The following is a 12,531-nucleotide window of genomic DNA, read 5'->3' as shown; positions in this document are numbered from 1 at the left end:
TCTCACGGTGCTACCCAAAAGAGTTTAAAGGATGTTGCACTAGCTCTAGAAGTCGCAGTGTTAATATAGTTTTCAAATACTATTAATGTCATTAAAGTAACAGATTTAGTTCCTTCAGCGCTGGTAATGCAGGCAACGAATGCCGCTCATTTGGAAAGAAAATTTTCATGTTATCAGCGACGCATATGTGCCGCAATGCAGATTTAAATTCTCATCCCGAAACAGTGTTCATCAATTGATGTGCTCTTAGTTTTTAAACTCAGTTTACGGATGTGTTATGTGCACCGCAGCTCTATTTAATAGTGCAGGAACGTTTTTTTATTCCAAGAAGCACTGACAAAATGTGGAGAACATTATAATAGCTTGGCCCCGATTACATCCATTCTTATCACAATGTAAGGCGTATGAAGCAAGAAATTGGCAGTCAAAAATGTATTTTGGCGACAAGATGATTTCACTGAGATTTTCTCAAATGCACATGCGCGCAAGGGCTTGCAAAACGCACGCGATGCGCTTGCGCTGGCCGGTGCTGCGTGCTTTTTGCCCCTTGCAACATGGCCGCCACTGGCTCAGCCGGCTTCACCCGCTCGCTTTTGGGTCCATGGGGGACCGCCACTCTAGAAGTTTTATATAACCTCCTTGGTTCAGGCACACATCGAGTGGCTGTAGCATGGACGTCATGCCGCCAGGTATCACAACGAGGTCGGTGCTGGTCTCAGCAAGGCTAGCCTTCACTGCATCAGTGCAGTGGCCTCGGAAGGAATCCAGCACGAGCATCGACCGGCGTGCCAGCAAGGCGCCTCGTCTTCGTTCCCAGATTACTCGGATACATTCACTGACTAGGCCACTGTTCATCCACTGGCTGAACAAAGCGGGACCAATGGCGTGAAGAATAAAACAGACTCTGCACTCAAGATGTGGATTTGGCTGTGAATTTTGTTGGCTCTTTATCGGCTTGACAAGCATCGATGACTATGGGGATGGCGGATTACACTGGGAGCCCGCGCACTGCCGCAAAGCCGATCCCCCGCACTTTTTCTAAATGATACGTTTTTCAAATTTTGCCGCGGGTTATGCGCGTGTAAATACCGTACGCACACATCGCACAGCCGCAACCCAGTCCACTCAGTCGAAACCAAAACTATGTAATGCCTACCACCATGTTTCAGAAATTTTTGTATCTAGTAATTGTTTACTCAAATTAGCTGGAAACGTTGTGGGTACGCAGACTAATGGCGAAAGTGTCTAGTTCATGTTCATATCACAGCAGTTGATCACGGCACAGTTTTCAATAGGGGCAGTATCTGCTGGTTAATTGCATCTTTTTCTGTTTTGAAGTTAGAGGTAGTACAGTAAAGCCTCGTTGATACGTTTTTTTTTTTAATGCGAGAAAAAAATGTATTATCCGGAAAAACGTATAATCGAAACTCACCTTGATTTCCGAAAATCAAGACTCGAGAACGATGTGCAAGGGCATTTATTTCCATTTTCACTGCTTAAAGTAGTCGACCAGCGTTCGCTGATGAAGGGTGTGACCATTAGAAAGGTAGAGCTGCTTTTCTAGCTTAGCTCACGCATGTTTTTATCTGCAGCGCTGTTCTCTTTATCATGGAAAAAACTCCGCAGCGCATCTAGTCCAGCGGCGGCCTGGGCGAACGTAGTCGGGATGTCCTCTTCGTCGTCTTGGTCGCTATCAGACGCTCTTCGCCGCCTCGTACCTCGGCCACAATTTCAGCTACGCTTTGCGGCTCACAGGTCAGCATGTTGTCGTCGACAGCAACAAACTCTGCAAACAAGCCATCAGCACCGGTTGACCGAAACTCTTCGTCGATCTCTGCATAGTCGTCGCTGGGCTCCTGGGTCTCCTCGGCCCCTGGCACGCGCCGAAAACCGCACTTGCGAAAACAGTTACACACCGTTTCGCTCGTAACGCTTTCCCATGAACTGGTCAAGTAGTGCATTGCGTCTAGCAACGACAACTTCCCCGGGTCCTGCTGTTGTGAGACACGAGCCTGGAATCGTCGCACAGTGCACTTTCTATACAAGTGTTTCACGTTTTTTTATAATCCCAGCGTCTAAGGGTTGTAGATGACTCGTTGTGTTGATTGGAAGAAAATTGACGCGGACGTTTCGAAGAAAAGAAGTGTCCTTCGGGTGGGCTGCACAATTGTCTAGAAACAGCAGCCCGTTCCGTCCTCTCGATCCGAGTCGTCCGTCGAGGTACCGAAGGAACACTTCAAAAATGCTGCGTCATCCACGCCTTTGTGTTATTTTTATAAACACAAGGCAAATGTGCGATATTGCGCAAACAGCGCGGGTTCTCGGCTTTCCCAATTACCCAAGGCTTCAGCATATCGCTCCCATCTTCATTGCAGCATAAAAGGACCGTCACGCAGTCTTTGCTCACTTTGCCGCTGTGACAATCGTCACCTTTCAGGCGCAGCATTTTGTTCGTTTGTACCTTGAAGAACAGTCCCAGTTCATCGCCGTTGTACACGTCTCGTGGATCGTGTGCATTTAAAATTCCGGGCAGCAATGAAATCTAGTTTTCGATATCAGCTGGATTGACGCTTGCAGCTTTGCCGTTCACTTGCCGCTACGCAATGGCATGCCGAGCACGAAAGTGGCTAATCCAGCCATTCGAGGTGGTGAAGTCATCAATCTCAAGCACATCTGCAATTTCCATTGCTTTCTCGCGAAGAATACTTCCGTCAAAGTTGACACCGGATGCCCTCACTTGTTTGAACCACTTCAGAAGTGCTTCTTCCAGCTCCCCATGCCTGGCTCCACAGGCCTGTTTTGTCCCTGCGCGAACACCAACGCATTGCCTTCGATCTCCTTCCGCTTCGACACGATCGTGTTGACAGATGCTGGCAGTCCGAGGTCATTTACAATGTCGATTCGCTTCTTTTTCGGATTTGCGTCGACGACTGCCAAGATGTTCAACTTCTCCTTCAAGGACAACGGCTTACGCTTACGAGACGCCATGGCAGCCAGCAAACGACGCAGGAAGAAGGTGGAAATGAGAATCTGTAGCTATTCATCCGACCGCAGGATGGTGGGAACTGATGATGATAGTGTCTGGTAGCTTTAAAAGTAGGCAATCATCAAAATAAACCCGCGTCGGCCAAAACAAAGCTGCATAGTCAAACCTGCGGTAGATTAGGAGATAAAAATTTTGACAGGCTTGTGCGTCCCGATTACGCAACCAGAGCTTGTGGCGCTGTTTACCGGCTATAAAAGCAACCAGAGTGGTGCTCGCTTGATTGGCGGAAACCAAGCGATATCGCGAGCGCTGCATACAGTGAACGTACTAACTCTGCTAGGAATCGGAGGGACGGGAGGAGTAGATGGGGCAGCGCCGTTCACATGCGACCGCGCCGAGTGGAGCACTGCGGAAAAACCGCCGCGGCGGCGATTTACGCCATGCTCATTCAAGTTGCGTGTGCCTGCTCTCAGCTAACTCGTTTTCTTCTTTTCGTCGCAAAACATATTGTTTCGCTAAAGTCTGAACATATTTACCAGGAAATCGTGTAATCCGGGAACGTATAAACCGGGAAACAAATACATGTAACTCTATGGGGCATTTTTTCTTGCTCTCGATTTTGATCGTATGAACTGGGAAATCATACGAACCGGGAACGTATCAACGAGGTTCTACTGTACTCTCTTTCTGCTTTTCTCCTTGTGTGACTGGTGTTCTATTTGTTTTCCAGTCTCCTGATGAGCAGCAGGATCTCAACACATCTATCAACAGTACAGGGTCAGAGACATCAGTTCACAGGTTTGTGTCCTTGCTGGCTGGGATTTATCTAATATGAGTTGTGCAGTGCCTTATGCACATTTGCAACTGGTTTCTTTTGTACTGAGCTGGGTGCAAAATATTGTTCGAATAATCGAACGGTCCCAATTAAAAACGCGAATTTTGCCCTCTGTGCTTTATACCGACACACAATAATATTGCAGTTGAAACTTGTCATAAGAGACGTGGATGTAACAGACAGTCGTGTTTAAGGGGGCATTTTTCACTGCGTTGGCTGGCTGCCCTATCTTAAGCAGACCCGTTTTTTTAAAAGACACCTGATAATAAATTAAGCTTTGAATTTTAATCAAACTTTGCTTATGAACGACATTTTAACTTGTAGGGTTTCCTCCCTCTCTGGGGATGCGGTGTGATAGCTCGCAAACATGGGTCACATCCATGCGCCAGGGAAGAGGCAAATTGTGATCACTTTGTGGGGAGGAAAGTGAGCTGAGAGGTAGGCCATAGGTATCAGAGTAATGTGTATGTGTTGGATGCTATGCTTCTGTTAAGTGATTGATTGCAAGCATCCCTTGACAGTTATAATGGCACTGCACAGGGCTTGCAACTACTGTTGTGGCGGAAACATACGAAAGTTGCCAAACAACGCTTGATGTTATTACTGTGTAAGTACGGTGAAACGCACTTGTAACAATACTGCTTTGAACAATATATCGGATATAACAATGGACAGCCTTAGCACCATCAACTTTGCCATGTGTTCTATGGTAAAATAACCCGCATATAACAGTGCTGTTCAGTTCAGTTCATTTCAGTCGTTCAGTCGGGTGCGACTCTTCGTGACCCTATGGGCTATATCACACCATGCTTTCCGGTCTCTCACTATTCCTAACATCATATAACTTCATCTGCAGCGCCTTGAGGATGCCATCTAACCATCGCCTTCGCTGCCTACCCCTTCTCCGGTGACCCTCAACCTTTCCCAGCATCAAATCTTTCTCCAGCGACTTCTCTCTTCTCATCAGATGACCAAAGTAGCTGAGCTTTAACTTTAGAATTTGACCCTCCAATGAGCAGTCAGGGTTTATGGTCGACAATATCGACTGAGTTGGTCTTCTGGCCGTCCAAGGAACTCTCAAGAGTCTTCGCCAGCACCACAATTCAAACGCGTCAATTCTTCGGCGGTCAGCCTTCTTCACAGTCCAACTCTTGCATCCATACATCACAACTGGAAAGACCATAGCACGAGTTATACGGATCTTGGTTGGCAGTGTTATGTCTCTGCTCTTTACTAGGCGGTCAAGGCTAGCCATGGCTCTCTTTCCCAGAAGCAGGCGTCTCCTAATTTCATGGCTGCTCCTAATTTTATTCCTTCCGGGGTAATCTTGGAGCCCAAGAAGAGAAAATCTGTCACAGCTTCCACTTCTTGTCCCTTGATGCTCCAGCACTTGATAGGGCAAGACGCCATGATCTTTGTCTTTTTAATGTTCACTTTAAACCCAAACTTCTCACTCCCTTCTTGTACGTGCATCAGAAGTCTCTTGAGTTCCACTTCACTTTCTGCCATTAAAGTGGTATAATCCGCATATCTAAGGTTGTTGATACGTTTCCCAGCAATCTTCACTCCAGCTGAAGACTCGTCCGGACCGGCCGTCCTCATGATGCACTCAGCATATAGGTTAAATAGGAAGGCGACAGTATGCAGCCTTGTGTCACTCCTTTCTCAATCGGAAACCAATCAGTAAGACCATGCCCAGTTCTGACTGTGGCCTCTTGCCCTTCATACAGGTTCCTGAGGAGACAGATGAGGTGAATCGGAACTCCCATCTTTTGGAGAGCTTGCCACAATCTGCTGTGATCTACGCAGTCAAACACTTTCGCTTAATCAATAAAACAGAAGTAGATGAGTTTCTGGACCTCTCTTGCTTTTTCCATGATCCAGCAAAGGTTGGCAATCTGGTCTCTAGTTCCTCTGCCCTTGTGAAACCCAGTTTGCATGTCCGGAAGCTCCCGATCCACATACTGCTGCAGCCTACCTTGGAGGATATTCAACATCGCCTTGCTAGCATGCGAAATAAGCGCGATCGTGCGGTAGTTGGAACAATCTTTGGCACTGCCTTTCTTTGGGATGGGGATGTAAACTGACGCCATCAATTCTGCTAGCTTTGTTCTTAGCAAGGCTGGCTAAGGCCCATTCAACTTCACTCTTCAGGATGCCCGGCTCGAGATCAGTAATCGCAACCGTCTTATGTTGGGTTTGCACATCCGGGTCCTTCTTGTACAGTTCTGTGTATTCCTGCCACCTCTTCTTTATCTCTGAGGCTTCAGTGAGGTCCCTGCCTCGTTCGTCCTTTATCATGCCCATCTTAGCACAGAAGCTTCCTTTGATATCTTTGATTGTCTTATACAGAGCTCTTGTGTTCCTCAATCGGCTGTTGTCCTCAACTGCTTGGCACTGTATGTTCAGGAAAGCATTCTTATGTCTTCTTGCTATTTTCTGAAAATCCGCATTGAGAACCTTGTATCTTTCTCTTTCCCCCATAATTTTTGCCATCCTCCTTTCCTCAGCTATTTGCAAAGCCTCTTCAGATAACCAGTTTGCTTTCTTGCATTTCTTTTGCTTTGGAACTACCTTAATAGCAACTTCTTGTATTATATCACGAACATCAGTCCACATCTCTTCGGGCTCTCTGTCTTCTAGATCTAATTCTTGAAATCGATTCCTCACTTCCACAGCATATTCTGATGGAATTTGATCGAGATCATACCTGAAAGGCCTTCTAGTTTTCTGCGTTTTCCTCAATCGAAGCTTAAATTTGGCAACAAGAAGCTGATGATCGGTGCCACAATCGGCCCCAGGCCTTGTTTTTACTGCTTGTATAGCGCTTCTCCATCTGTCCGGCAAAGAATATAATCAATCTGATTCCTGTACAGACCGTCCGGGGAAGTCCATGTGTACAGGCGCCTCTTGTGCTGTTGAAAATGAGTGTTCGCTATGGTCAGGTTGTTTTGTTGACAAAACTCTACTAGCCTCTGCTCAGCTTCATTTGGCTCACCAAGACCGAACTTGCCTGCAATTCCGGATATTTCTTCACTCCCCACCTTAGCATTCCAGTCTCCTATGAGAAAAAGTACGTCCGATGATGGAGTGCGGTCTAAAAGGCATTGCAGGTCCGCATAAAATCTCTCAACGTCAGCTTCTTCAGCAGTAGTGGTTGGTGCATAGACTTGGATAACTGTTATGTTGAAAGGGTGACCTTGGATTCGAAGTGAAATCATTCGGTCATTTTTGGGGTTGTACCCTAGCACTGCTTTGCCCATTCTTCTGTTTACTATGAGAGCAACCCCATTCCTTCTCCTGGATTCGTGCCCAAAATAAAAGACATAATGGTCGCCGTAATTAAATTCTCCCATTCCGGTCCACTTGAGCTCGCTGATACTCTAGATATCAATGTTCAATCTGTCCATTTCTCGCTTGACGACATCTAGTTTACCTTGCGTCATAGATCTTACATTCCATGTTGCTATGTGATATATCTCCTTGCAACATCAGGCTTTCCGGTCGCTTCCAGACACATCCACAACTGAGCGTCCTTTTCGCTTTTGCTGTAACAGTACATTATTGTTTGTAACAATTACATTTGGTCACTAAGTGTATACATAGAAGGAAAAAAAAAAAAAAACCAAGAAACTCGCAAGCGCTGCGACCATGCCAGCGAAACCACATCATGAAGTCCTTAGAATGACAAAGTCCCTGCGGGACATCATTTGTGCTAAAAATTATTCACTCAGCTTTGTGCAGCTGCTGGACGCCCTGCAGAGAGATGTCAACAATACTGGCGTGAAGCAGTGAAATTAAATTTAAGCTGATTGATTACATATTTTTGCCTGTAAATAAGTGAAAAGTGTAAGCTACTTCCTCTTTAATAAAATTTCTCAAGTTTCTCATGTTTCCGGTTATAACAATTATTGGTTATAACAATGATATTTTCATGGCACTTCAGTATTGTTATAAGTGGGTTTGGCCAACCAAGTATGCTATATGTAACCGTGAATGGGTATGCAAAGTTACCTTCAGTTCAGGAGAATAAACTGCTGGGTTAGTTGGTTCATATTGTATAGAAAGGAAACCAGCGAAAACAGACGCAGGACAATAGCCAAGAAAGCACACACACCACACCAGTGGACTTACAACTGATTTATTCCAATGAAGAAAAGCACATTTTAAAAGAATTTTCTGTGCACACACCCTACCGACAATGCACTCTGCACATCACATGATGAAATGGTATTTATGATAAAAATTTACACTCCTTTTCGGTGATAAACACAGACAGGTCACTGACGCTGTTCTGCTTATTCTTTTTGATCAGGAATGCTTCTAGTAGCTCACATTTAGATTTCCTCCGACTGAAAATGCTAGCAGTGTCATGTAAGGCTAAATTGCTTCCTGGGCCAGTGCTCAAAGTAGTTCAGTGTTGCCTCAGACGCTCACTTAAGCATCTTCTGGTCTGGCCGATATAGACCTTTCTGCATGACAATGGGATTGAGTAAACCACGCCCACTGCGCATGTAGTGAACATAGTCTAGTGTTTAGTTTTACAAACACCAGTTTTCCGCTGGTCTCTGTAGATTTGGGCACACAAACCTAACAATTTTCAGGGAGCAGGAAATACCATAGTGACACTAAACATCTGAGCCACATCTTCCAGCCTATGCAAAGTCTTGTGGAAGTAAGGGACGACTTCTATCTTTCTTCTTTATACTTCCACTGGGCTTGCAGCCTTTGAAGATAACTTCAGTTTTTCCCCCAACGCCAGCAAAACCGAGGGTGGAAACCCAGAACATCTTAGCCGTTCAACTGGCTCTGCCAGACGCTGCATCACATGAGGGCAACTCCTTTTTAAGGCATTCAAGAAACACAAGTTTGCAATGCTGCACTTCACTAACTCAGAATGGGCCGATTCACACGGCAGAAGTGCCTAATGGTCTTGTCAGAAGGAACCTCGTTTCTTAGAAGATTTCTTGATTTAGAATTGATTTTTTTTACCCAACTGACATGTGTGCTGGAAATATGCGCCCAGATATAAAAAGGCGCTTTTGCTGTATGAATCTGCCCATTCTAAATTAATGAAGTGCAGCATTGCAAACTTGTGTTTCTTGAATGCCTTAAAAAGGAGTTGCCCTCTTCTGATGCAGCAAAGTCTAGCAGAGCAGGTTGAACGACTAAGATGTTCTGGGTTTCCACCCTCGGTTTTGCTGGCATTGGGGGAATCCTTGGGAGAAAAATTGAAGTTATCTTCAAAGGCTGCAAGCCCGGCTGAAGTAAAAAGAAGAAAGATTGAAGTCGTCCCTTACTTACACAAGACTTCGCATAGGCTGGAAAAAGTGGCTCAGAAGTTTGGTGTCGCTATGGTATTTCCTGCTCCCTGCGAACTGTTAGGTTTATGTGCATAAATCTCTAGAGACCAGCGGAAAACTGGTGTTTGTAAAACTAAACACCAGACTATGTTCACTGCATGCGCAGTGGGCGTGGTTTATTCAATCCCATTGTCATGCGGAAAGGTCTACATCGGCCAGACCAGAGGATGCTTAAGTGAGCATCTGAGGCAACACCAAACAACTTTAAGCACTGGTACAGGAAGCAATTTAAATTTAGCCTTAAATGTAAAAGACTGCCACAAATGTTCTCCTCGTTTTCACACTGCTAGCATTATCAGTCGGGGTAAATCTTAATGTGAACATGAGCTACTACAAGCATTCCTGATCAAAAAGAATAAGCAGAATTGCATCGGGGATCCATCTGTGATTATCACCGAAAAGGGAGTGCAAGTTTTTGTCATCATAAATTCCATTTCATCATGTGGTGTGCAGAGTGTGTTGTCTGTAGGGTGCATGCAGGGAATTCTTTTAAAATGTGCTTTTCTTCATCGGAATAAATCAGTTGTAAGTCCAGCGGTGTAGTGTGTGTGCCTTCTTTGCCCTTGTCCTCCATCTGTTTTACTGGTTTCCTTTCTGTGTTCTACACCTTCAGTTACCAAGCATATCTCCAGGTCGGTGACATTCGAAAGCAGCTATGGTATTGAAATATTATGCGTGTTGTAAAAGGATTGTTCAGAAAGCCTGTATGCGATAGGGACTAGAATGTCAGCAGGCACACCAGCAAAAAAAAAAAAAAAAAAGTACTTGCGTGAAAAAAAGAAAAGAAAAATGCTCAGATTTTTGTGGAAGTCAAATGCTATATCTAGTAAAGCAGCGCAACAGCACAAGGCCAGTGGAAGAAAGGGACAAACACAGCACTGTGTTTGTCCCTTTCTTCCCCTGGCCTTGTGTCGTTGCGTTGCTTCACTAGATATGTCAGATCAACTCGCCCACCAGTTCATGTTGTCAAACGCTAGTCTCTCTGAAGGTGCTGAGATTTACGATGACAAACTTTCGCTACAAAGCCACAGAACTAACTGTTTCGACTGAATAACCACTGAAAAGGGAGCAGCAACGGTAGACATGGAGAGGGAAGTCAAAGAATTCTTAGCCTGTGTAGTCTAAAAAAAGACTTCTTTTCCTCCTTAGTTATTGCCCTTTTGTACCCTTGAAATCCTGTAATTTTGCTTGAATTTTAGGCCAAATATTTTGCGCGAACCTTGCATACCTCTAATAGAGGTAAGAGACAAGCATGAAAGGACGACGGGCAAACAGAGTGCTGCGTATGTTCAGTGTTGGTTTGATCTTCCTTCTGTTGTCCATGTCTTGTCATGCTCTGAGTACGATTCAGGGGTGGGCAGCCTCATGACGCAAAGTTGAAACCTCAAAGTTGCCTGCCTTCATTCAACACTATATCGGGATTATCAATATTGTGTAGCTGTAAGTGTAGCTCTAAGAATCCTTACTTTATTCACCGTTGAAGGCTACAATTGTGCAGGTGACAAAATGGCTGGTTTGATTTGTGGGCAACCTCATAAGGTTAGGTTGAAACCTCAAGAGGTTGCCTACCTCTAGTACCAGTGCAATAAAAAAACCAACTAGCCGCGTTACGTGATTTTTCTCAAATACCATTTCTAGAAGTAAATATATTTGGCCATCAATAACCAAAATTCTCTCTCTTTTTCTTCTAATTCACAGCTCATCTCATATGTCTGACACTAGCAATGCATCTGACTCGTCACCAACACGCCCTCTGTCTCAACAGCTGGGTGATGACTTCAAGCCAGCTGTCCTTCAGTGGCAAAATAGGGGTTAGTACTCACAGTGATTTTTCCAGCTATTTCACCCATGATGGCATTAGGAAAGACACTGACACTGTGCTGTTTGGACACTGAAAGGAGCTGACACTGTACTGTTTGGACATGTGTCTTTATTTCTTGCTTTTATTGCGTAACATCCATTCCATGCTTTTTATTCATCATTGAAACGGAAACAATTCAATAATTGGAGACATTTAATGTATGTGTATATGAAGAATGATGGCGTATGGCTCGATGATCTTGCTGTGGGGCTTATTCTTTGTTTAAACAGGCAGAGAGTTTGTGCTGGAGGCTGGCAGCTTGAATGTTTGGACATGCACGGCATAGAGAGCTGCACAGGACATAGTGCTGGCAGTAGCAATGTGACCTAGATAGCAGTGGGTCCAGGCCACATCACTGTTCACAGCTATCACGGTAAAATGATTATTCAGATTACAATTCTCCATTCTTCGCATTCGCTTTTCATAAAGAGATTGTGTCTTTTGAATGTTTAGTTCCAACAAGAACATTTCTGTTTTATTGTGGTGTGAACACAGGTAAGCATCTGTTTGCTTTAGTCATATCAAGGTAGACAGGTCCAAAGACAATACAGAGAAACGACAATATGGGACTGTATTGTGATTTTTTTGTTCCGGCCTTTATCTTTCCATTTTGCTACGTCATCGCCAACTAGCCTGATGTTTTACACTTTGTTAATATTGGACTATGGCACATGAGCTGTACGGCAGTTGCTGATGTTTGAGCTATAGCTGATGCTTTGTGTATGCATGTGCCTGCCCATCGTAGGGCACACAGAGAGCTCTGGGTCCCTGGGCTCCTTGGACAGCCCTCCTGGAAGACGAGTCTCCTCACTCTCATCACCGACAGACTCCCAGCAGAGCCTCTCACCTATCCCTACTCCACCGCCTCATGCTCAAAAAGTTACCCTACTCACTCATAAGAAGATCGATGGCAGCTTGCCCCGTGAGTTCAACTACATCTGCCTTATTTTCATTTGCCATTGCCGAACACACAGCTGTTGAACATCTGTGTGTTCTAGTGGTATTGTCATGCCTGTAAGGCTGCCATGTGGAGGTCTGCTCTGTAAAGAAGGCCTAGTCTGTGTGTTGTTTTCTTATCATGCCTGTTGGTAACATTGAAGTGGAGGAAAGCGGTTGTAAAAAATAAGGAAAATTACAGTTTTCAGTCGTGTGTCAGTCATCCAGAAAAAAAAAACCACTAAAAGAAAAAAAATTGCTCGAGTTTCTAGCTACTCCTCAGTAGCTTTTTGCTACTGACACTGCACTTTATTGTTAACATCTTGTCCCTAGTAGTATTAGTAGTAGTAGGGTAGTAGTACAGTCAAATCTCGATATAACGAATCCCGCGGGACCGCTAAAAATCATTCGTTATTTTGAAATATCGTTGTAATGAAAAATCAGCGATTATAAGCCAGTGGTCAAACCTAGGTATGAAAATGACGTACCTTGGTAGTAGGCACGTGTGTAGACAAGCAAAACCTCAAGTGAAAAGGTTGCACTAACTCCA

General features: G+C 44.7%; 1 protein-coding gene across 3 annotated transcripts in view; it reads left to right on the top strand.

Annotated features, from left to right (window-relative positions):
- Spn (protein phosphatase 1 regulatory subunit spinophilin) overlaps positions 1-12,531 on the top strand; it is a 77,601-nt gene that overhangs the window by 46,045 nt on the left and 19,025 nt on the right. For 2 of the 3 annotated variants that reach the window (XM_084590796.1, XM_084590797.1), the window contains exons 14-16: positions 3,717-3,784; positions 10,883-10,995; positions 11,791-11,967. In XM_084590796.1, the coding sequence (XP_084446922.1) occupies positions 3,717-3,784; positions 10,883-10,995; positions 11,791-11,967 (358 nt within the window). Of the gene's footprint in view, positions 1-648; positions 929-3,716; positions 3,785-10,882; positions 10,996-11,790; positions 11,968-12,531 lie in introns of those variants that run through there. The other variant, XM_084590799.1, reaches the window with a different exon arrangement.

This window comes from Amblyomma maculatum, chromosome 1, assembly GCF_055883805.1.
Source record: "Amblyomma maculatum isolate TAMU_Amacu chromosome 1, ASM5588380v1, whole genome shotgun sequence".
NCBI lineage: Eukaryota > Metazoa > Arthropoda > Arachnida > Ixodida > Ixodidae > Amblyomma > Amblyomma maculatum.
The sequence above is the reverse complement of the archived record's forward strand: the minus strand, read 5'-3'. Positions and strand labels throughout refer to the sequence as shown.